This window comes from Salvelinus alpinus, chromosome 17 (genome assembly GCF_045679555.1).
Source record: "Salvelinus alpinus chromosome 17, SLU_Salpinus.1, whole genome shotgun sequence".
Lineage (NCBI taxonomy): Eukaryota > Metazoa > Chordata > Actinopteri > Salmoniformes > Salmonidae > Salvelinus > Salvelinus alpinus.
In genome coordinates this window covers 54,744,232-54,769,078 of record NC_092102.1, presented here as the reverse complement: position 1 = coordinate 54,769,078, position 24,847 = coordinate 54,744,232, and the positions used below count along the sequence as shown (strand labels likewise).

Below are 24,847 nucleotides of genomic sequence, written 5' to 3'. Positions count from 1 at the left end.
AGGTCCTAACTGTATCTGGTGTTATCCTCAGCTTTAGGACCTAACTGTATCTGGTGTTATCCTCAGCTTTAGGTCCTAACTGTATCTGGTGTTATCCTCAGCTTTAGGACCTAACTGTATCTGGTGTTAGTGTATCCTCAGCTTTAGGTCCTAACTGTATCTGGTGTTATCCTCAGCTTTAGGACCTAACTGTATCTGGTGTTATCCTCAGCTTTAGGTCCTAACTGTATCTGGTGTTAGTGTATCCTCAGCTTTAGGTCCTAACTGTATCTGGTGTTATCCTCAGCTTTAGGACCTAACTGTATCTGGTGTTAGTGTATCCTCAGCTTTAGGTCCTAACTGTATCTGGTGTTATCCTCAGCTTTAGGACCTAACTGTATCTGGTGTTATCCTCAGCTTTAGGTCCTAACTGTATCTGGTGTTATCCTCAGCTTTAGGTCCTAACTGTATCTGGTGTTATCCTCAGCTTTAGGTCCTAACTGTATCTGGTGTTAGTGTAGCCTCAGCTTTAGGTCCTAACTGTATCTGGTGTTATCCTCAGCTTTAGGTCCTAACTGTATCTGGTGTTATCCTCAGCTTTAGGTCCTAACTGTATCTGGTGTTATCCTCAGCTTTAGGTCCTAACTGTATCTGGTGTTAGTGTAGCCTCAGCTTTAGGTCCTAACTGTATCTGGTGTTATCCTCAGCTTTAGGTCCTAACTGTATCTGGTGTTAGTGTAGCCTCAGCTTTAGGTCCTAACTGTATCTGGTGTTATCCTCAGCTTTAGGTCCTAACTGTACCTGGTGTTAGTGTAGCCTCAGCTTTAGGTCCTAACTGTATCTGGTGTTAGTGTAGCCTCAGCTTTAGGTCCTAACTGTATCTGGTGTTATCCTCAGCTTTAGGTCCTAACTGTATCTGGTGTTAGTGTAGCCTCAGCTTTAGGACCTAACTGTATCTGGTGTTATCCTCAGCTTTAGGTCCTAACTGTATCTGGTGTTAGTGTAGCCTCAGCTTTAGGTCCTAACTGTATCTGGTGTTATCCTCAGCTTTAGGTCCTAACTGTCACTGGTGTTAGTGTAGCCTCAGCTTTAGGGCCTAACTGTATCTGGTGTTAGTGTAGCCTCAGCTTTAGGTCCTAACTGTAACTGGTGTTATCCTCAGCTTTAGGTCCTAACTGTCACTGGTGTTAGTGTAGCCTCAGCTTTAGGGCCTAACTGTATCTGGTGTTATCCTCAGCTTTAGGTCCTAACTGTAACTGGTGTTAGTGTAGCCTCAGCTTTAGGTCCTAACTGTCACTGGTGTTAGTGTAGCCTCAGCTTTAGGGCCTAACTGTATCTGGTGTTATCCTCAGCTTTAGGACCTAACTGTAACTGGTGTTATCCTTAGCTTTAGGACCTAACTGTATCTGGTGTTAGTGTAGCCTCAGCTTTAGGTCCTAACTGTATCTGGTGTTATCCTCAGCTTTAGGTCCTAACTGTAACTGGTGTTATCCTTAGCTTTAGGACCTAACTGTATCTGGTGTTAGTGTAGTCTCAGCTTTAGGTCCTAACTGTATCTGGTGTTAGTGTAGCCTCAGCTTTAGGTCCTAACTGTATCTGGTGTTATCCTCAGCTTTAGGACCTAACTGTATCTGGTGTTATCCTCAGCTTTAGGTCCTAACTGTATCTGGTGTTAGTGTAGCCTCAGCTTTAGGTCCTAACTGTATCTGGTGTTATCCTCAGCTTTAGGTCCTAACTGTACCTGGTGTTAGTGTTATCCTCAGCTTTAGGTCCTAACTGTACCTGGTGTTATCCTCAGCTTTAGGTCCTAACTGTATCTGGTGTTATCCTCAGCTTTAGGACCTAACTGTAACTGGTGTTATCCTCAGCTTTAGGTCCTAACTGTAGCTGGTGTTAGTGTATCCTCAGCTTTAGGTCCTAACTGTATCTGGTGTTATCCTCAGCTTTAGGACCTAACTGTATCTGGTGTTAGTGTAGCCTCAGCTTTAGGTCCTAACTGTATCTGGTGTTAGTGTAGCCTCAGCTTTAGGTCCTAACTGTACCTGGTGTTATCCTCAGCTTTAGGTCCTAACTGTACCTGGTGTTATCCTCAGCTTTAGGTCCTAACTGTATCTGGTGTTAGTGTATCCTCAGCTTTAGGACCTAACTGTATCTGGTGTTATCCTCAGCTTTAGAACCTAACTGTATCTGGTGTTATCCTCAGCTTTAGATCCTAACTGTAACTGGTGTTAGTGTAGCCTCAGCTTTAGGTTCTAACTGTAACTGGTGTTATCCTCAGCTTTAGGTCCTAACAGTAGTGCCAAATGCTTTTGGGAACTTGGGCAGAAAAAGTTAACGACGATCCACCGAGGCAAAAAGGAAAATGTCAGAGATGAATTCAATAAGAAAAATGTATATAAATGAATATAAAGAGAAGGGAGGGAAAAGTAATGTTTGGGAAAAGTAACGTTCTGGAAAAAGGAAAGTAATGTTTGGGAAATATTGGGTGAAGTGTTAAATGAGGATGAGAGCAGTGCCGGGTATATTAAGTGTGATGATGTGAGGCGCTATACAAATTCAACAGTCACAAGACGGGAACTTCAAAATGGCAAGGGAACTCTATAGTTCAACGGAATGCTAGCCTAAATGAAATCTGGACGTGGACTGTTGGTTAATAACCTCTCACATGGGCTAATATAGTACGAACTCCTGCAGAATTAAGCATTTCTTGTAGTAAAATGATACACCAAATATACATTTTTAACTCGGGAACAGGAGAGGAGAAATATGATGTATTTCTTTCAGTAGCTTGAGAGAATGAATGCCCAGTTAGGGACCGTCTGTAAAGGTGCCATCTTTATCAGCATCATAAAAGCTGACAGAATTTCAACCACAGTTAGGGACCGTCCATAAAGGTGCTGTTTTTATCAGCATAATAAAAACTGACAGTATTTAAACCACAGTTAGGGACCGTCCATAAAGGTGCTGTTTTATCAGCATCATAAAAGCTGACAGAATTTCAACCACAGTTAGGGACCGTCCATAAAGGTGCTGTTTTTATCAGCATCATAAAAGCTGACAGAATTTCAATCCCATAAAATTTGCATCCAAACTGAAATCTTATCAAAAACATGTTGAGTCGTTTGACTTTTCTTAAAACCGGTCAAACTGATGTCATTTAGAAGTTTAGCAACGCAATTCTGCGACTGTTGTCTTTGGGGGTTATTGTATTTTCTCATTGGTCCCTAAACGTCTTTGCTGCGCGAGAGAAGCAGAGATAGAGGAAAGCATTCATACTGTAGATGTTTTTTATGCCATTTATTCCGGTGAGCAACGGTTTATTGAGTTTTCTCGTGCGACAACCAATGACAGAAGAGAACCTGCATGTATCTAATTATAAATAAGTGGACAAACAAATAGCCTACCAAAATGTTTGGAAATTATAAGCCGAAACACAGGCCTATCTAAAAGGCCTGTCAAAAAAAAAGATGTTCCTCTATCTATGACTCTACAGCGCATTTTCTATACTAGCGGGTTAGGGTTGGGTGCGGGCCCCAGATTTGGACTTTATCACATGACCTATAGTCAGGTGGTTGCGGATGTTAGCAAACAGCTGACCCAGGCATCACTAACGCACTGACCTGTCCCCAGAGTAATTCTCCCACTCCAACGAACAGACACCAGATACAGTTAGGTCCTAAAGCTGAGGCATCACTAACACACTGACCTGTCCCCAGAGTAATTCTCCCACTCCAACGAACAGACACCAGAGCCACTGTTCCACGCTGAGAGGAGCACAGCTGAATGGCTTGCCTCCCCATTGGACGATCACCACCTAGGGCACATAAACATACACCACATGACCAACCGGATGTGGACACCTGCTCGTCCAACATCTCATTCCAGAATCATCGGCATTAATATGGAGTTGGTCCCCCCTTTGCTGCTATAACAGCCTCCACTCTTCTGGGAAGTCATTAATATGGAGTTGGTCCCCCACTTTGCTGCTATAACAGCCTCCACTCTTCTGGGAAGTCATTAATATGGAGTTGGTCCCCCCCTTTGCTGCTATAACAGCCTCCACTCTTCTGGGAAGGCTTCCCACTAGATGTTGGAACATTGCTGTGGGGACTTGCTTCCATTCAGCCACAAGAGCATTAGTGAGGTCAGGCACTGATGTTGGGCGATTAGGTCTGGCTCGCAGTCGGCATTCCAATTCAACCCAAAGGTGTCTGATGGGGTTGAGGTCAGGGCTCTGTGCAGGCCAGTCAAGTTTTTCCACACCAATCTCGACAAAACATTTCTGTATGGACCTCGCTTTGTGCGAGGGGGGCATTGTCATGCTGAAACAGGAGAGGGCCTTCCCCAAACTGTTGCCACAAAGTTGGAAGCACAGAATCATCTAGAATGTCATTGTATGCTGTAGCATTAAGATTTCCCTTCACTGGAACTAAGGGGCCTGAACCATGAAAAACAGCCAATTATTCCTCCTCCACCAAACTTTACAGTTGGCACTATGCATTGGGGCAGGTAGAGTTCTCCTGGCATCCGCCAAACCCAGATTTGTCCGTCAGACTGCCAGATGGTGAAGCGTGATTCACCACTCCAGAGAACGTGTTTCTACTGCTCCAGAGTCCAATGGCGGCGAGCTTTACACCACTCCAGCCGACAGTTGTCATTACGCATAGTGATCTAAGGCTTGTGTGCGGCTGCTCAGCCATGGAAACCCATTCTATGAAGCTCCCAACGAACAGTTCTTGTGCTGATGTTGCTTCCAGAGGTGGTTTGGAACTCGGTACCGAGGACAGATGATTTTCCCGCGCTTCAGCACTTGGTGGTCCTGTTATTTTAGCTTGTGTGGCCTTCCACTTCACAATAACAGCACTTACAGTTGGCCCGGGCAGCTTCCACTTCACAATAACAGCACTTACAGTTGGCCCGGGCACCTTCCACTTCACAATAACAGCACTTACAGTTGGCCCGGGCAGCTTCCACTTCACAATAACAGCACTTACAGTTGGCCCGGGCACCTTCCACTTCACAATAACAGCACTTACAGTTGGCCCGGGCACCTTCCACTTCACAATAACAGCACTTACAGTTGGCCCGGGCACCTTCCACTTCACAATAACAGCACTTACAGTTGGCCCGGGCAGCTTCCACTTCACAATAACAGCACTTACAGTTGGCCCGGGCAGCTTCCACTTCACAATAACAGCACTTACAGTTGGCCCGGGCAGCTTCCACTTCACAATAACAGCACTTACAGTTGGCCCGGGCAGCTTCCACTTCACAATAACAGCACTTACAGTTGGCCCGGGCACCTTCCACTTCACAATAACAGCACTTACAGTTGGCCCGGGCAGCTTCCACTTCACAATAACAGCACTTACAGTTGGCCCGGGCAGCTTCCACTTCACAATAACAGCACTTACAGTTGGCCCGGGCACCTTCCACTTCACAATAACAGCACTTACAGTTGGCCCGGGCAGCTTCCACTTCACAATAACAGCACTTACAGTTGGCCCGGGCACCTTCCACTTCACAATAACAGCACGTACAGTTGGCCCGGGCAGCTTCCACTTCACAATAACAGCACTTACAGTTGGGCAGCTCTAGCAGAACTGGCTTGGTGGAAAGGTGTCATTCTATGACGGTGCCACGTCGAAGTTCACTGAGCTCTTCAGTACAGGCCATTCTTCTGACAATGTTTGTCTGTGGAGATTGCATGGCTGTGTGCTTGATTGTATACACCTGTCAGCAACGGGTGTGCCTGAAATAGCCGTGTCCACGTACTTTTGTATATATACTGTAGCGTACCATAATTACTATCACAGCTAAATGGCTTGTCCCCCTCCCCCCTCCACTAGACGATCACCACCTCGATAACATTACTATCACAGCTGAACATTAAATAACACATGTACAATGACTAACATGGCAGTGTATGTGTGTGTGTGTGTGTGTGTGTGCGTGTGTGTGTTTGCATGTGTGCGTGCGTGCTTGCGTGCGTGCGTGTGCGTGTGTGTGTTAGCATGTGTGTGTCCGTGCGTGTGTCCGTGCGTGTGTCCGTGCGTGCGTGTGTCCGTGCGTGCGTGTGTCCGTGCGTGCGTGTGTCCGTGCGTGTGTCCGTCCGTGCGTGTGTCCGTGCGTGTGTCCGTCCGTGCGTGTGTCCTTGCGTGTGTCCGTGCGTGTGTCCGTGCGTGTGTCCGTGCGTGTGTCCGTGCGTGTGTCCGTGCGTCCGTCCGTGCATGTGTGTCCGTGCGTGTGTCCGTGCGTGTGTCCGTGCGTGTGTCCGTGCGTGTGTCCGTGCGTCCGTCCGTGCATGTGTGTCCGTGCGTGTGTCCTTGCGTGTGTCCTTGCGTGTGTCCGTGTGTCCGTCCGTGCGTGTGTCCGTGCATGTGTCCGTGCATGTGTCCGTGCATGTGTCCTACCTGGATAACTAAGGTCCCGAACACTATGGAACAGAAGATGGGGTTAGAGAAGATTCCGTCGAAGACGTTGCGTTCTCCGTGGATCTTCCTGGCGTTGATCTCATTAAAGAGCTGCATGAGGACGAAGGTGTTGAAAATGATGGTGTAGTGTTCTGACGGAGGGGAGTGGAGCGGAGCGTTACGACCACTGTCTATGTTAAAGATACGCTCTCCTAAAGGAGAGAGGAGGGGGAGGAGAGAAGAGGGAAGAGAAGAGGAGAGAGGAAGAGGAGAGGAGAGAAGAGGGAAGAGAAGAGGAGAGAGGAAGAGGAGAGGAGGGAGGAGAAAAGAGGGAAGAGAAGAGGAGAGGAGAGAGGAGAGAGGAAGAGGAGAGGAGGGAGGAAGAGGAGAGAGGAAAGGGGAGGATGAGGGGGAGAGGAAGGAAGAGGAGGGAGGAGAAAAGAGGGAAGGAGAGAGAGAAGAGGGAAGAGAAGAGGAAAGGAGAGAGGAGAGAGGAAGAGGAGAGGAGGGAGGAAGAGGAGAGAGGAAAGGGGAGGATGAGGGGGAGAGGAAAGGAGAGGAAGAGAGGAGAGGAGGAGAGGAGAGGAAGGGAAGAGGAGGGAAGAGGAGAGATAAACTGTCAAAGAATTCTTAAGTTCTTAAGGAAAAGAGAAGTGGAGGCAAGAAGATGAATGAGGACAGGGAGGAGAAGGAAAGTAATGTATAGGAAGAAATAGGAGTGTGTGTGTGTGTGTGTGTGTGTGTGTGTGTGTGTGTGTGTGCGTGCGTGCGTGCGTGCGTGCGTGTGTGTGTGTACCTATAAACAGGAGACTAAAGATGATGATGAGCTGGTAGACTCCGTGACCCAGAATGTTCTTCAACATCGTCAAGGAGATGAGAGGGTTGTTGCGGCCGTAGGGTTTACGTAGCAACAGGGACTCTGTGGGGGGTTCTGTTGCTAGGGCAAGAGAGGCGAAGGTATCCATGATGAGGTTAACCCATAACATCTGGACTGCTTTCAGAGGAGAGTCCTGGGGGGGGGGGGGGGGAGAACGTGTGAAAAGCCACTGTTGAAACTCACAATGTTGAGTGTGTGCATGTGATACCTGTGTGATGCAGGCCCCAGTGAAGGCCACTATGACAGCCACCATGTTGACAGTCAGCTGTGTGTGTTTGTTACCTGTGTGATGCAGGCCCCAGTGAAGGCCACTATGACAGCCACCACGTTGACAGTCAGCTGTGTGTTTGTTACCTGTGTGATGCAGGCCCCAGTGAAGGCCACTATGACAGCCACCACGTTGACAGTCAGCTGTGTGTTTGTTACCTGTGTGATGCAGGCCCCAGTGAAGGCCACTATGACAGCCACCACGTTGACAGTCAGCTGTGTGTTTGTTACCTGTGTGATGCAGGCCCCAGTGAAGGCCACTATGACAGCCACCATGTTGACAGTCAGCTGTGTGTGTTTGTTACCTGTGTGATGCAGGCCCCAGTGAAGGCCACTATGACAGCCACCACGTTGACAGTCAGCTGTGTGTTTGTTACCTGTGTGATGCAGGCCCCAGTGAAGGCCACTATGACAGCCACCACGTTGACAGTCAGCTGGAACTGGAGGAACTTGGAGATGCTGTCGTAGACATTCCTCCCCCACATCACAGCCTTCACTATGCTACTGAAGTTATCGTCCGTTAATATGATGTCAGACGCCTCCTTGGCCACGTCTGTACCGGCTATACCCTGCAGAGAGAAGAGGTATGTTTTAATACCATCTAAATCCTGGAGAGAGAAGAGGTATGGTTTAATACCATCTATATCCTGGAGAGAGAAGAGGTATGGTTTAATACCATCTATATCCTGGAGAGTGAAGAGGTATGGTTTAAAACCGTCTATATCATGGAGAGAGAAGAGGTATGGTTTAATACCATCTATATCCTGGAGAGAGAAGAGGTATGGTTTAATACCATCTATATCCTGGAGGGAGAAGAGGTATGGTTTAATACCATCTATATCCTGGAGAGAGAAGAGGTATGGTTTAATACCGTCTATATCCTGGAGAGAGAAGAGGTATGGTTTAATACCATCTATATCCTGGAGAGAGAAGAGGTATGGTTTAATACCATCTATATCCTGGAGAGAGAAGAGGTATGGTTTAATACCGTCTATATCCTGGAGAGAGAAGAGGTATGGTTTAATACCATCTATATCCTGGAGAGAGAAGAGGTATGGTTTAATACCATCTATATCCTGGAGAGAGAAGAGGTATGGTTTAATACCATCTATATCCTGGAGAGAGAAGAGGTATGGTTTAATACCATCTATATCCTGGAGAGAGAAGAGGTATGGTTTAATACCATCTATATCCTGGAGAGAGAAGAGGTATGGTTTAATACCGTCTATATCCTGGAGAGAGAAGAGGTATGGTTTAATACCATCTATATCCTGGAGAGAGAAGAGGTATGGTTTAATACCATCTATATCCTGGAGAGAGAAGAGGTATGGTTTAATACCATCTATATCCTGGAGATAGAAGAGGTATGGTTTAATACCATCTATATCCTGGAGAGAGAAGAGGTATGGTTTAATACCATCTATATCCTGGAGAGAGAAGAGGTATGGTTTAATACCGTCTATATCCTGGAGAGAGAAGAGGTATGGTTTAATAACATCTATATCCTGGAGAGAGAAGAGGTATGGTTTAATACCATCTATATCCTGGAGATAGAAGAGGTATTGTTTAATACCATCTATATCCTGGAGAGAGAAGAGGTATTGTTTAATACCGTCTATATCCTGGAGAGAGAAGAGGTATGGTTTAATACCATCTATACCCTGCAGAGAGAGAAGAGGTATGGTTTAATACCATCTATATCCTGGAGAGAGAAGAGGTATGGTTTAATACCATCTATATCCTGGAGAGAGAAGAGGTATGGTTTAATACCATCTATATCCTGGAGAGAGAAGAGGTATGGTTTAATACCATCTATATACTGGAGAGAGAAGAGGTATGGTTTAATACCATCTATATCCTGGAGAGAGAAGAGGTATGGTTTAATACCATCTATATCCTGGAGAGAGAAGAGGTATGGTTTAATACCATCTATATCCTGGAGAGAGAAGAGGTATGGTTTAATACCGTCTATATCCTGGAGAGAGAAGAGGTATGGTTTAATACCGTCTATATCCTGGAGAGAGAAGAGGTATGGTTTAATACCGTCTATATCCTGGAGAGAGAAGAGGTATGGTTTAATACCGTCTATATCCTGGAGAGAGAAGAGGTATGGTTTAATACCGTCTATATCCTGGAGAGAGAAGAGGTATGGTTTAATACCGTCTATATCCTGGAGAGAGAAGAGGTATGGTTTAATACCGTCTATATCCTGGAGAGAGAAGAGGTATGGTTTAATACCATCTATATCCTGGAGAGAGAAGAGGTATGGTTTAATACCGTCTATATCCTGGAGAGAGAAGAGGTATGGTTTAATACCATCTATATCCTGGAGAGAGAAGAGGTATGGTTTAATACCATCTATATCCTGCAGAGAGAAGAGGTATGGTTTAATACCATCTATATCCTGGAGAGAGAGAAGAGGTATGGTTTAATACCGTCTATATCCTGGAGAGAGAAGAGGTATGGTTTAATACCGTCTATATCCTGGAGAGAGAAGAGGTATGGTTTAATACCATCTATACCCTGCAGAGAGAGAAGAGGTATGGTTTAATACCATCTATACCCTGCAGAGAGAGAAGAGGTATGGTTTAATACCATCTATATCCTGGAGAGAGAAGAGGTATGGTTTAATACCATCTATATCCTGGAGAGAGAAGAGGTATGGTTTAATACCATCTATATCCTGGAGAGAGAAGAGGTATGGTTTAATACCATCTATATCCTGGAGAGAGAAGAGGTATGGTTTAAAACCGTCTATATCATGGAGAGAGAAGAGGTATGGTTTAATACCATCTATATCCTGGAGAGAGAAGAGGTATGGTTTAATACCGTCTATATCCTGGAGAGAGAAGAGCTATGGTTTAATACCGTCTATATCCTGGAGAGAGAAGAGGTATGGTTTAATACCATCTATACCCTGCAGAGAGAGAAGAGGTATGGTTTAATACCATCTATATCCTGGAGAGAGAAGAGGTATGGTTTAATACCGTCTATATCCTGGAGAGAGAAGAGGTATGGTTTAATACCGTCTATATCCTGGAGAGAGAAGAGGTATGGTTTAATACCGTCTATATCCTGGAGAGAGAAGAGGTATGGTTTAATACCGTCTATATCCTGGAGAGAGAAGAGGTATGGTTTAATACCGTCTATATCCTGGAGAGAGAAGAGGTATGGTTTAATACCATCTATATCCTGGAGAGAGAAGAGGTATGGTTTAATACCATCTATATCCTGGAGAGAGAAGAGGTATGGTTTAATACCATCTATATCCTGGAGAGAGAAGAGGTATGGTTTAATACCATCTATATCCTGGAGAGAGAAGAGGTATGGTTTAATACCATCTATATCCTGGAGAGAGAAGAGGTATGGTTTAATACCATCTATATCCTGGAGAGAGAAGAGGTATGGTTTAATACCATCTATATCCTGGAGAGAGAAGAGGTATGGTTTAATACCATCTATATCCTGGAGAGAGAAGAGGTATGGTTTAATACCGTCTATATCCTGGAGAGAGAAGAGGTATGGTTTAATACCATCTATATCCTGGAGAGAGAAGAGGTATGGTTTAATACCATCTATATCCTGGAGAGAGAAGAGGTATGGTTTAATACCATCTATATCCTGGAGAGAGAAGAGGTATGGTTTAATACCATCTATATCCTGGAGAGAGAAGAGGTATGGTTTAATACCATCTATAACCTGGAGAGAGAAGAGGTATTGTTCAATACCGTCTATATCCTGCAGAGAGAAGAGGTATGGTTTAATACCATCTATATCCTGGAGAGAGAAGAGGTATGGTTTAATACCATCTATATCCTGGAGAGAGAAGAGGTATGGTTTAATACCGTCTATATCCTGCAGAGAGAAGAGGTATGGTTTAATACCGTCTATATCCTGCAGAGAGAGAAGAGGTATGGTTTAATACCGTCTATATCCGGGAGAGAGAAGAGGTATGGTTTAATACCATCTATATCCTGGAGAGAGAAGAGGTATGGTTTTATACCGTCTATATCCTGGAGAGAGAAGAGGTATGGTTTAATACCGTCTATATCCTGGAGAGAGAAGAGGTATGGTTTAATACCATCTATACCCTGCAGAGAGAGAAGAGGTATGGTTTAATACCATCTATATCCTGGAGAGAGAAGAGGTATGGTTTAATACCGTCTATATCCTGGAGAGAGAAGAGGTATGGTTTAATACCATCTATATCCTGGAGAGAGAAGAGGTATGGTTTAATACCATCTATATCCTGGAGAGAGAAGAGGTATGGTTTAATACCATCTATATCCTGGAGAGAGAAGAGGTATGGTTTAATACCATCTATATCCTGGAGAGAGAAGAGGTATGGTTTAATACCGTCTATATCCTGGAGAGAGAAGAGGTATGGTTTAATACCATCTATATCCTGGAGAGAGAAGAGGTATGGTTTAATACCATCTATATCCTGGAGAGAGAAGAGGTATGGTTTAATACCATCTATATCCTGGAGAGAGAAGAGGTATGGTTTAATACCATCTATATCCTGGAGAGAGAAGAGGTATGGTTTAATACCATCTATAACCTGGAGAGAGAAGAGGTATTGTTCAATACCGTCTATATCCTGCAGAGAGAAGAGGTATGGTTTAATACCATCTATATCCTGGAGAGAGAAGAGGTATGGTTTAATACCATCTATATCCTGGAGAGAGAAGAGGTATGGTTTAATACCGTCTATATCCTGCAGAGAGAAGAGGTATGGTTTAATACCGTCTATATCCTGCAGAGAGAGAAGAGGTATGGTTTAATACCATCTATATCCGGGAGAGAGAAGAGGTATGGTTTAATACCATCTATATCCTGGAGAGAGAAGAGGTATGGTTTTATACCGTCTATATCCTGGAGAGAGAAGAGGTATGGTTTAATACCGTCTATATCCTGGAGAGAGAAGAGGTATGGTTTAATACCGTCTATATCCTGGAGAGAGAAGAGGTATGGTTTAATACCATCTATATCCTGGAGAGAGAGAAGAGGTATGGTTTAATACCATCTATATCCTGGAGAGAGAAGAGGTATGGTTTAATACCATCTATATCCTGCAGAGAGAAGAGGTATGGTTTAATACCGTCTATATCCTGGAGAGAGAAGAGGTATGGTTTAATACCGTCTATATCCTGGAGAGAGAAGAGGTATGGTTTAATACCGTCTATATCCTGGAGAGAGAAGAGGTATGGTTTAATACCATCTATATCCTGGAGAGAGAAGAGGTATGGTTTAATACCATCTATATCCTGCAGAGAGAAGAGGTATGGTTTAATACCATCTATATCCTGGAGAGAGAGAAGAGGTATGGTTTAATACCGTCTATATCCTGGAGAGAGAAGAGGTATGGTTTAATACCGTCTATATCCTGGAGAGAGAAGAGGTATGGTTTAATACCATCTATACCCTGCAGAGAGAGAAGAGGTATGGTTTAATACCATCTATATCCTGGAGAGAGAAGAGGTATGGTTTAATACCATCTATATCCTGGAGAGAGAAGAGGTATGGTTTAATACCATCTATATCCTGGAGAGAGAAGAGGTATGGTTTAATACCATCTATATCCTGGAGAGAGAAGAGGTATGGTTTAATACCATCTATATCCTGGAGAGAGAAGAGGTATGGTTTAAAACCGTCTATATCATGGAGAGAGAAGAGGTATGGTTTAATACCATCTATATCCTGGAGAGAGAAGAGGTATGGTTTAATACCGTCTATATCCTGGAGAGAGAAGAGGTATGGTTTAATACCGTCTATATCCTGGAGAGAGAAGAGGTATGGTTTAATACCATCTATATCCTGGAGAGAGAAGAGGTATGGTTTAATACCATCTATATCCTGGAGAGAGAAGAGGTATGGTTTAATACCATCTATATCCTGGAGAGAGAAGAGGTAGGGTTTAATACCATCTATATCCTGGAGAGAGAAGAGGTATGGTTTAATACCATCTATATCCTGCAGAGAGAAGAGGTATGGTTTAATACCATCTATATCCTGGAGAGAGAAGAGGTATGGTTTAATACCATCTATATCCTGGAGAGAGAAGAGGTATGGTTTAATACCATCTATATCCTGGAGAGAGAAGAGGTATGGTTTAATACCATCTATATCCTGGAGAGAGAAGAGGTATGGTTTAATACCATCTATATCCTGGAGAGAGAAGAGGTATGGTTTAATACCATCTATATCCTGGAGAGAGAAGAGGTATGGTTTAATACCATCTATATCCTGGAGAGAGAAGAGGTATGGTTTAATACCGTCTATATCCTGGAGAGAGAAGAGGTATGGTTTAATACCATCTATATCCTGGAGAGAGAAGAGGTATGGTTTAATACCATCTATATCCTGGAGAGAGAAGAGGTATGGTTTAATACCATCTATATCCTGGAGAGAGAAGAGGTATGGTTTAATACCATCTATATCCTGGAGAGAGAAGAGGTATGGTTTAATACCATCTATAACCTGGAGAGAGAAGAGGTATTGTTCAATACCGTCTATATCCTGCAGAGAGAAGAGGTATGGTTTAATACCATCTATATCCTGGAGAGAGAAGAGGTATGGTTTAATACCATCTATATCCTGGAGAGAGAAGAGGTATGGTTTAATACCGTCTATATCCTGCAGAGAGAAGAGGTATGGTTTAATACCGTCTATATCCTGCAGAGAGAGAAGAGGTATGGTTTAATACCGTCTATATCCGGGAGAGAGAAGAGGTATGGTTTAATACCATCTATATCCTGGAGAGAGAAGAGGTATGGTTTTATACCGTCTATATCCTGGAGAGAGAAGAGGTATGGTTTAATACCGTCTATATCCTGGAGAGAGAAGAGGTATGGTTTAATACCATCTATATCCTGGAGAGAGAAGAGGTATGGTTTAATACCATCTATATCCTGGAGAGAGAGAAGAGGTATGGTTTAATACCGTCTATATCCTGGAGAGAGAAGAGGTATGGTTTAATACCGTCTATATCCTGGAGAGAGAAGAGGTATTGTTTAATACCGTCTATATCCTGGAGAGAGAAGAGGTATGGTTTAATACCGTCTATATCCTGGAGAGAGAAGAGGTATGGTTTAATACCATCTATATCCTGGAGAGAGAAGAGGTATGGTTTAATACCATCTATATCCTGCAGAGAGAAGAGGTATGGTTTAATACCATCTATATCCTGGAGAGAGAGAAGAGGTATGGTTTAATACCGTCTATATCCTGGAGAGAGAAGAGGTATGGTTTAATACCGTCTATATCCTGGAGAGAGAAGAGGTATGGTTTAATACCATCTATACCCTGCAGAGAGAGAAGAGGTATGGTTTAATACCATCTATATCCTGGAGAGAGAAGAGGTATGGTTTAATACCATCTATATCCTGGAGAGAGAAGAGGTATGGTTTAATACCATCTATATCCTGGAGAGAGAAGAGGTATGGTTTAATACCATCTATATCCTGGAGAGAGAAGAGGTATGGTTTAATACCATCTATATCCTGGAGAGAGAAGAGGTATGGTTTAAAACCGTCTATATCATGGAGAGAGAAGAGGTATGGTTTAATACCATCTATATCCTGGAGAGAGAAGAGGTATGGTTTAATACCGTCTATATCCTGGAGAGAGAAGAGGTATGGTTTAATACCGTCTATATCCTGGAGAGAGAAGAGGTATGGTTTAATACCATCTATACCCTGCAGAGAGAGAAGAGGTATGGTTTAATACCATCTATATCCTGGAGAGAGAAGAGGTATGGTTTAATATCGTCTATATCCTGGAGAGAGAAGAGGTATGGTTTAATACCGTCTATATCCTGGAGAGAGAAGAGGTATGGTTTAATACCGTCTATATCCTGGAGAGAGAAGAGGTATGGTTTAATACCGTCTATATCCTGGAGAGAGAAGAGGTATGGTTTAATACCGTCTATATCCTGGAGAGAGAAGAGGTATGGTTTAATACCATCTATATCCTGGAGAGAGAAGAGGTATGGTTTAATACCATCTATATCCTGGAGAGAGAAGAGGTATGGTTTAATACCATCTATATCCTGGAGAGAGAAGAGGTATGGTTTAATACCATCTATATCCTGGAGAGAGAAGAGGTATGGTTTAATACCATCTATATCCTGGAGAGAGAAGAGGTATGGTTTAATACCATCTATATCCTGGAGAGAGAAGAGGTATGGTTTAATACCATCTATATCCTGGAGAGAGAAGAGGTATGGTTTAATACCATCTATATCCTGGAGAGAGAAGAGGTATGGTTTAATACCGTCTATATCCTGGAGAGAGAAGAGGTATGGTTTAATACCATCTATATCCTGGAGAGAGAAGAGGTATGGTTTAATACCATCTATATCCTGGAGAGAGAAGAGGTATGGTTTAATACCGTCTATATCCTGGAGAGAGAAGAGGTATGGTTTAATACCATCTATATCCTGGAGAGAGAAGAGGTATGGTTTAATACCGTCTATATCCTGGAGAGAGAAGAGGTATGGTTTAATACCGTCTATATCCTGGAGAGAGAAGAGGTATGGTTTAATACCGTCTATATCCTGGAGAGAGAAGAGGTATGGTTTAATACCGTCTATATCCTGGAGAGAGAAGAGGTATGGTTTAATACCGTCTATATCCTGGAGAGAGAAGAGGTATGGTTTAATACCATCTATATCCTGGAGAGAGAAGAGGTATGGTTTAATACCATCTATATCCTGGAGAGAGAAGAGGTATGGTTTAATACCATCTATATCCTGGAGAGAGAAGAGGTATGGTTTAATACCATCTATATCCTGGAGAGAGAAGAGGTATGGTTTAATACCATCTATATCCTGGAGAGAGAAGAGGTATGGTTTAATACCATCTATATCCTGGAGAGAGAAGAGGTATGGTTTAATACCATCTATATCCTGGAGAGAGAAGAGGTATGGTTTAATACCATCTATATCCTGGAGAGAGAAGAGGTATGGTTTAATACCGTCTATATCCTGGAGAGAGAAGAGGTATGGTTTAATACCATCTATATCCTGGAGAGAGAAGAGGTATGGTTTAATACCATCTATATCCTGGAGAGAGAAGAGGTATGGTTTAATACCGTCTATATCCTGGAGAGAGAAGAGGTATGGTTTAATACCGTCTATATCCTGGAGAGAGAAGAGGTATGGTTTAATACCGTCTATATCCTGGAGAGAGAAGAGGTATGGTTTAATACCATCTATATCCTGGAGAGAGAGAAGAGGTATGGTTTAATACCATCTATATCCTGGAGAGAGAAGAGGTATGGTTTAATACCATCTATATCCTGGAGAGAGAAGAGGTATGGTTTAATACCATCTATATCCTGGAGAGAGAAGAGGTATGGTTTAATACCATCTATATCCTGGAGAGAGAAGAGGTATGGTTTAATACCATCTATATCCTGGAGAGAGAAGAGGTATGGTTTAATACCGTCTATATCCTGGAGAGAGAAGAGGTATGGTTTAATACCATCTATATCCTGGAGAGAGAAGAGGTATGGTTTAATACCATCTATATCCTGGAGAGAGAAGAGGTATGGTTTAATACCGTCTATATCCTGGAGAGAGAAGAGGTATGGTTTAATACCATCTATATCCTGGAGAGAGAAGAGGTATGGTTTAATACCGTCTATATCCTGGAGAGAGAAGAGGTATGGTTTAATACCGTCTATATCCTGGAGAGAGAAGAGGTATGGTTTAATACCGTCTATATCCTGGAGAGAGAAGAGGTATGGTTTAATACCGTCTATATCCTGGAGAGAGAAGAGGTATGGTTTAATACCGTCTATATCCTGGAGAGAGAAGAGGTATGGTTTAATACCATCTATATCCTGGAGAGAGAAGAGGTATGGTTTAATACCATCTATATCCTGGAGAGAGAAGAGGTATGGTTTAATACCATCTATATCCTGGAGAGAGAAGAGGTATGGTTTAATACCATCTATATCCTGGAGAGAGAAGAGGTATGGTTTAATACCATCTATATCCTGGAGAGAGAAGAGGTATGGTTTAATACCATCTATATCCTGGAGAGAGAAGAGGTATGGTTTAATACCATCTATATCCTGGAGAGAGAAGAGGTATGGTTTAATACCATCTATATCCTGGAGAGAGAAGAGGTATGGTTTAATACCGTCTATATCCTGGAGAGAGAAGAGGTATGGTTTAATACCATCTATATCCTGGAGAGAGAAGAGGTATGGTTTAATACCATCTATATCCTGGAGAGAGAAGAGGTATGGTTTAATACCATCTATATCCTGGAGAGAGAAGAGGTATGGTTTAATACCATCTATATCCTGGAGAGAGAAGAGGTATGGTTTAATACCATCTATAACCTGGAGAGAGAAGAGGTATGGTTTAATACCATCTATATCCTGGAGAGAGAAGAGGTATGGTTTAATACCGTCTATATCCTGCAGAGAGAAGAGGTATGGTTTAATACCGTCTATATCCTGGAGAGAGAAGAGGTATGGTTTAATACCGTCTATATCCTGGAGAGAGAAGAGGTATGGATGGGGTAAACAGAGAGAAATATGAAGAAAGAGAGAGAGAGAGACACATGTATGACCATATTAGAGACACATATTTCCCTCAGATTACACAGATCCACAAAGATTTCAAAAACAAATCCAGTTTTGATAAACTCCCATATCTACTGGGTGAAATACCACAGTGTGTCATCACAGCAGCAAGATTTGTGACCTGTTGCCACAAGAAAAGGGCAACCAGTGAAGAACAAACACCATTGTAAATACAACCCATATTTATGTTTATTTAGTTTCCCTTTTGTACTTTAACTATTTGCACATCGTTACAACACTATATATGACATTTGTAATGTCTCTATTATTTCAGATCTTGTGTGAGTATAATATTTACAGTTCACTTTTTATTGTTTATTTCACTTTTGTTTATTATATACTTCTCTTGCTTTGGCAATGTTAACAATAGTTTGCCATGACAATAAAGCCCCTTGAATTAAATTGAGAGAGAGAGAGTAGGAGATAGAGAGAGAGTGAGAGAGAGAGTAGGAGAGAGAGACATGAAGAGTTTACGCAAATTATGTACAGGTGAGTTCAAATATATTGGCCTCTTTGCACAAGTCACTATTTCTTCTAAAATTGAAAGAACTTCACAAGTACACAGATATATCTGATTTACAACTGGACAGGACCCCAAAACATTTATCAACACTGACATTTTTCATTTCAAAGTCAAAAATGGTCTGGACTAAATTATTCAAAATTCAAATGATTTTGGTTGGAGGAAAGATATCTTGTTTACTGTGTAATGTATCTAATCTGTAGTAAATTGTTGGTGCCAACAGGGTGAAAATAGCCATTCAACCAGTTTTAAAATGAGCAAACATATAATTCTGCTCCATTGCACATTGTAAAGTGCTGGTGGTGCCAATAAATGGGACCCCATCTTTAATACAAGCTCGTGTTTCCCATTCAAAATATTACAGTGTCTCAGCAGTGACAACCCATAACACTTTGAGCAGGGCGTTACCATGGCAAAGCCCACGTCGGCCTTCTTCAGTGCCGGCCCGTCATTTGTCCCGTCTCCGGTTACCGCGACAACCTGCCTCAGCTCCAACACAGTGCTGTCCATGATGCCTGAACACACATTGATATACAGTAATGATCTGTTGGTAAACAGTAGGACACATGTTCTCAAGATGGACAACAAAATGATCTGTTGGTAAACAGTAGGATACGTTTTAAAGACGGACAACATAATGATCTGTTGGTAAACAGTAGGATACGTTATAAAGATGGACAACATAATGATCTGTTGGTATACAGTAGGATACGTTATAAAGATGGACAACATAATGATCTGTTGGTATACAGTAGGATACGTTATAAAGATGGACAACATAATGATCTGTTGGTAAACAGTAGGATACGTTATAAAGATGGACAACATAATGATCTGTTGGTAAACAGTAGGATACGTTATAAAGATGGACAACATAATGATCTGTTGGTAAACAGTAGGATACGTTATAAAGATGGACAACATAATGATCTGTTGGTAAACAGTAGGATACGTTATAAAGATGGACAACATAATGATCTGTTGGTAAACAGTAGGATACGTTATAAAGATGGACAACATAATGATCTGTTGGTAAACAGTAGGATACGTTATAAAGATGGACAACATAATGATCTGTTGGTAAACAGTAGGATACGTTATAAAGATGGACAACATAATGATCTGTTGGTAAACAGTAGGATACGTTTTAAAGATGGACAACATAATGATCTGTTGGTAAACAGTAGGATACGTTTTAAAGATGGACAACATAATGATCTGTTGGTAAACAGTAGGATACGTTATAAAGATGGACAACATAATGATCTGTTGGTAAACAGTAGGATACGTTTTAAAGATGGACAACATAATGATCTGTTGGTAAACAGTAGGATACGTTATAAAGATGGACAACATAATGATCTGTTGGTAAACAGTAGGATACGTTATAAAGATGGACAACATAATGATCTGTTGGTAAACAGTAGGATACGTTATAAAGATGGACAACATAATGATCTGTTGGTAAACAGTAGGATACGTTATAAAGATGGACAACATAATGATCTGTTGGTAAACAGTAGGATACGTTATAAAGATGGACAACATAATGATCTGTTGGTAAACAGTAGGATACGTTATAAAGATGGACAACATAATGATCTGTTGGTAAACAGTAGGATACGTTATAAAGATGGACAACATAATGATCTGTTGGTAAACAGTAGGATACGTTATAAAGATGGACAACATAATGATCTGTTGGTAAACAGTAGGATACGTTATAAAGATGGACAACATAATGATCTGTTGGTAAACAGTAGGATACGTTATAAAGATGGACAACATAATGATCTGTTGGTAAACAGTAGGATACGTTATAAAGATGGACAACATAATGATCTGTTGGTAAACAGTAGGATACGTTATAAAGATGGACAACATAATGATCTGTTGGTAAACAGTAGGATACGTTATAAAGATGGACAACATAATGATCTGTTGGTAAACAGTAGGATACGTTATAAAGATGGACAACATAATGATCTGTTGGTAAACAGTAGGATACGTTATAAAGATGGACAACATAATGATCTGTTGGTAAACAGTAGGATACGTTATAAAGATGGACAACATAATGATCTGCTGGTAAACAGTAGGATACGTTATAAAGATGGACAACATAATGATCTGTTGGTAAACAGTAGGATACGTTATAAAGATGGACAACATAATGATCTGTTGGTAAACAGTAGGATACGTTTTAAAGATGGACAACATAATGATCTGTTGGTAAACAGTAGGATACGTTATAAAGATGGACAACATAATGATCTGTTGGTAAACAGTAGGATACGTTATAAAGATGGACAACATAATGATCTGTTGGTAAACAGTAGGATACGTTATAAAGATGGACAACATAATGATCTGTTGGTATACAGTAGGATACGTTATAAAGATGGACAACATAATGATCTGTTGGTAAACAGTAGGATACGTTATAAAGATGGACAACATAATGATCTGCTGGTAAACAGTAGGATACGTTATAAAGATGGACAACATAATGATCTGTTGGTAAACAGTAGGATACGTTTTAAAGATGGACAACATAATGATCTGTTGGTAAACAGTAGGATACGTTATAAAGATGGACAACATAATGATCTGTTGGTAAACAGTAGGATACGTTATAAAGATGGACAACATAATGATCTGTTGGTAAACAGTAGGATACGTTATAAAGATGGACAACATAATGATCTGTTGGTAAACAGTAGGATACGTTATAAAGATGGACAACATAATGATCTGTTGGTATACAGTAGGATACGTTATAAAGATGGACAACATAATGATCTGTTGGTAAACAGTAGGATACATGTTCTAAAGATGGACAATCAAATGATCTGTTGGACAGGGTATTTGTATTTTGTGATGTGATGTTTTTATGTGATGTTTTTAGAATAAATTAAGAATGTCGAATACTGTCATCACATATGTTCCACTCCACATTTAATTCGAAATATCTACTGCTTGCAAAACCATTAATTTTTTAATAGTTTAAACAATATTGCCCTGACTTCCAACAATGCCTGAATGCCTTCGCCTTGTTTTTCTGGTTGGTTGGCAAGTTTCCCCATCCAATTATAGTAGATCTACAGGAGTGTACGTTTCACCATCCAATTATATCAGATCTACAGGAGTGCAAGTTTCCCCATCCAATTATATCAGATCTACAGGAGTGCAAGTTTCCCCATCTAATTATATCAGATCTACAGGAGTCCAAGTTTCCCCATCCAATTATATCAGATCTACAGGAGTGCAAGTTTCACCATCCAATTATATCAGATCTCCAGGAGTGCAAGTTTCCCCATCCAATTAAATCAGATCTACAGGAGTGCAAGTTTCCCCATCCAATTATATCAGATCTACAGGAGTGCAAGTTTCCCCATCCAATTATATCAGATCTACAGGAGTGCAAGTTTCCCCATCCAATTATATCAGATCTACAGGAGTGGACGTTTCACCGTGGCACGGACCCCGCGGCGATGTGTTGAGAATTATTAGAATATGAATATGAAATATTAGTCAATTATTGCATTCTATCAATGCTGACTTTCACAGGCTACCTGAGACATGAAACAGATAGGTGTGAGGGCATACAGGCTGTAACCAATTTATTAATTTGTCTAAATGGGAAAATACTTCAACCACTGCATTTATATTAAAAATTGGTGTGAGGAAATTATGTCCAGCTGTATTTATCGACACCAGATAATTACATGGAAACACCCCCTAGCAGACTATTGGTACCAGATAGTAACATGGAAACACCCCCTAGCAGACTATTGGTACCAGATAGTAACATGGAAACACCCCCTAGCAGACTATTGGTACCAGATAGTAACATGGAAACACCCCCTAGCAGACTATTGGTACCAGATAGTTACATGGAAACACCCCCTAGCAGACTATTGGTACCAGATAGTTACATGGAAACACCCCCTATCAGACTATTGGTACCAGATAGTAACATGGAAACACCCCCTAGCAGACTATTGGTACCAGATAGTTACATGGAAACACCCCCTAGCAGACTATTGGTACCAGATAGTTACATGGAAACACCCCCTAGCAGACTATTGGTACCAGATAGTTACATGGAAACACCCCCTAGCAGACTATTGGTACCAGATAGTAACATGGAAACACCCCCTAGCAGACTATTGGTACCAGATAGTAACATGGAAACACCCCCTAGCAGACTATTGGTACCAGATAGTTACATGGAAACACCCCCTAGCAGACTATTGGTACCAGATAGTTACATGGAAACACCCCCTAGCAGACTATTGGTACCAGATAGTAACATGGAAACACCCCCTAGCAGACTATTGGTACCAGATAGTAACATGGAAACACCCCCTAGCAGACTATTGGTACCAGATAGTTACATGGAAACACCCCCTAGCAGACTATTGGTACCAGATAGTTACATGGAAACACCCCCTAGCAGACTATTGGTACCAGATAGTAACATGGAAACACCCCCTAGCAGACTATTGGTACCAGATAGTTACATGGAAACACCCCCTAGCAGACTATTGGTACCAGATAGTTACATGGAAACACCCCCTAGCAGACTATTGGTACCAGATAGTTACATGGAAACACCCCCTAGCAGACTATTGGTACCAGATAGTTACATGGAAACACCCCCTAGCAGACTATTGGTACCAGATAGTTACATGGAAACACCCCCTAGCAGACTATTGGTACCAGATAGTAACATGGAAACACCCCCTAGCAGACTATTGGTACCAGATAGTATCATGGAAACACCCCCTAGCAGACTATTGGTACCAGATAGTAACATGGAAACACCCCCTAGCAGACTATTGGTACCAGATAGTTAGATGGAAACACCCCCTAGCAGACTATTGGTACCAGATAGTGACATGGAAACACCCCCTAGCAGACTATTGGTACCAGATAGTTACATGGAAACACCCCCTAGCAGACTATTGGTACCAGATAGTAACATGGAAACACCCCCTAGCAGACTATTGGTACCAGATAGTTAGATGGAAACACCCCCTAGCAGACTATTGGTACCATATAGTTACATGGAAACACCCCCTAGCAGACTATTGGTACCAGATAGTTACATGGAAACACCCCCTAGCAGACTATTGGTACCAGATAGTAACATGGAAACACCCCCTAGCAGACTATTGGTACCAGATAGTAACATGGAAACACCCCCTAGCAGACTATTGGTACCAGATAGTTAGATGGAAACACCCCCTAGCAGACTATTGGTACCAGATATTTACATGGAAACACCCCCTATCAGACTATTGGTACCAGATAGTAACATGGAAACACCCCCTAGCAGACTATTGGTACCAGATAGTTACATGGAAACACCCCCTAGCAGACTATTGGTACCAGATAGTTAGATGGAAACACCCCCTAGCAGACTATTGGTACCAGATAGTTACATGGAAACACCCCCTAGCAGACTATTGGTACCAGATAGTTACATGGAAACACCCCCTAGCAGACTATTGGTACCAGATAGTAACATGGAAACACCCCCTAGCAGACTATTGGTACCAGATAGTTACATGGAAACACCCCCTAGCAGACTATTGGTACCAGATAGTAATATGGAAACACCCCCTAGCAGACTATTGGTACCAGATAGTAACATGGAAACACCCCCTAGCAGACTATTGGTACCAGATAGTAACATGGAAACACCCCCTAGCAGACTATTGGTACCAGATAGTTACATGGAAACACCCCCTAGCAGACTATTGGTACCAGATAGTTAGATGGAAACACCCCCTAGCAGACTATTGGTACCAGATAGTGACATGGAAACACCCCCTAGCAGACTATTGGTACCAGATAGTTACATGGAAACACCCCCTAGCAGACTATTGGTACCAGATAGTGACATGGAAACACCCCCTAGCAGACTATTGGTACCAGATAGTAACATGGAAACACCCCCTAGCAGACTATTGGTACCAGATAGTAACATGGAAACACCCCCTAGCAGACTATTGGTACCAGATAGTAACATGGAAACACCCCCTAGCAGACTATTGGTACCAGATAGTAACATGGAAACACCCCCTAGCAGACTATTGGTACCAGATAGTTAGATGGAAACACCCCCTAGCAGACTATTGGTACCAGATAGTTACATGGAAACACCCCCTATCAGACTAT

The 24,847-nt window shown here is 42.0% G+C and overlaps 1 protein-coding gene across 1 annotated transcript in view; it reads right to left on the bottom strand.

The window, feature by feature from the left end:
* Positions 1-24,847, bottom strand: part of LOC139543173 (plasma membrane calcium-transporting ATPase 3-like) — a 153,717-nt gene that overhangs the window by 15,538 nt on the left and 113,332 nt on the right. The window contains exons 21-25 of the mRNA XM_071349429.1: positions 19,067-19,173; positions 7,914-8,105; positions 7,189-7,402; positions 6,393-6,604; positions 3,686-3,793 (exon numbers count right to left, since the gene is read on the bottom strand). Coding sequence (XP_071205530.1) covers positions 3,686-3,793; positions 6,393-6,604; positions 7,189-7,402; positions 7,914-8,105; positions 19,067-19,173 — 833 coding nt within the window. The remainder of the gene's footprint in view (positions 1-3,685; positions 3,794-6,392; positions 6,605-7,188; positions 7,403-7,913; positions 8,106-19,066; positions 19,174-24,847) is intronic.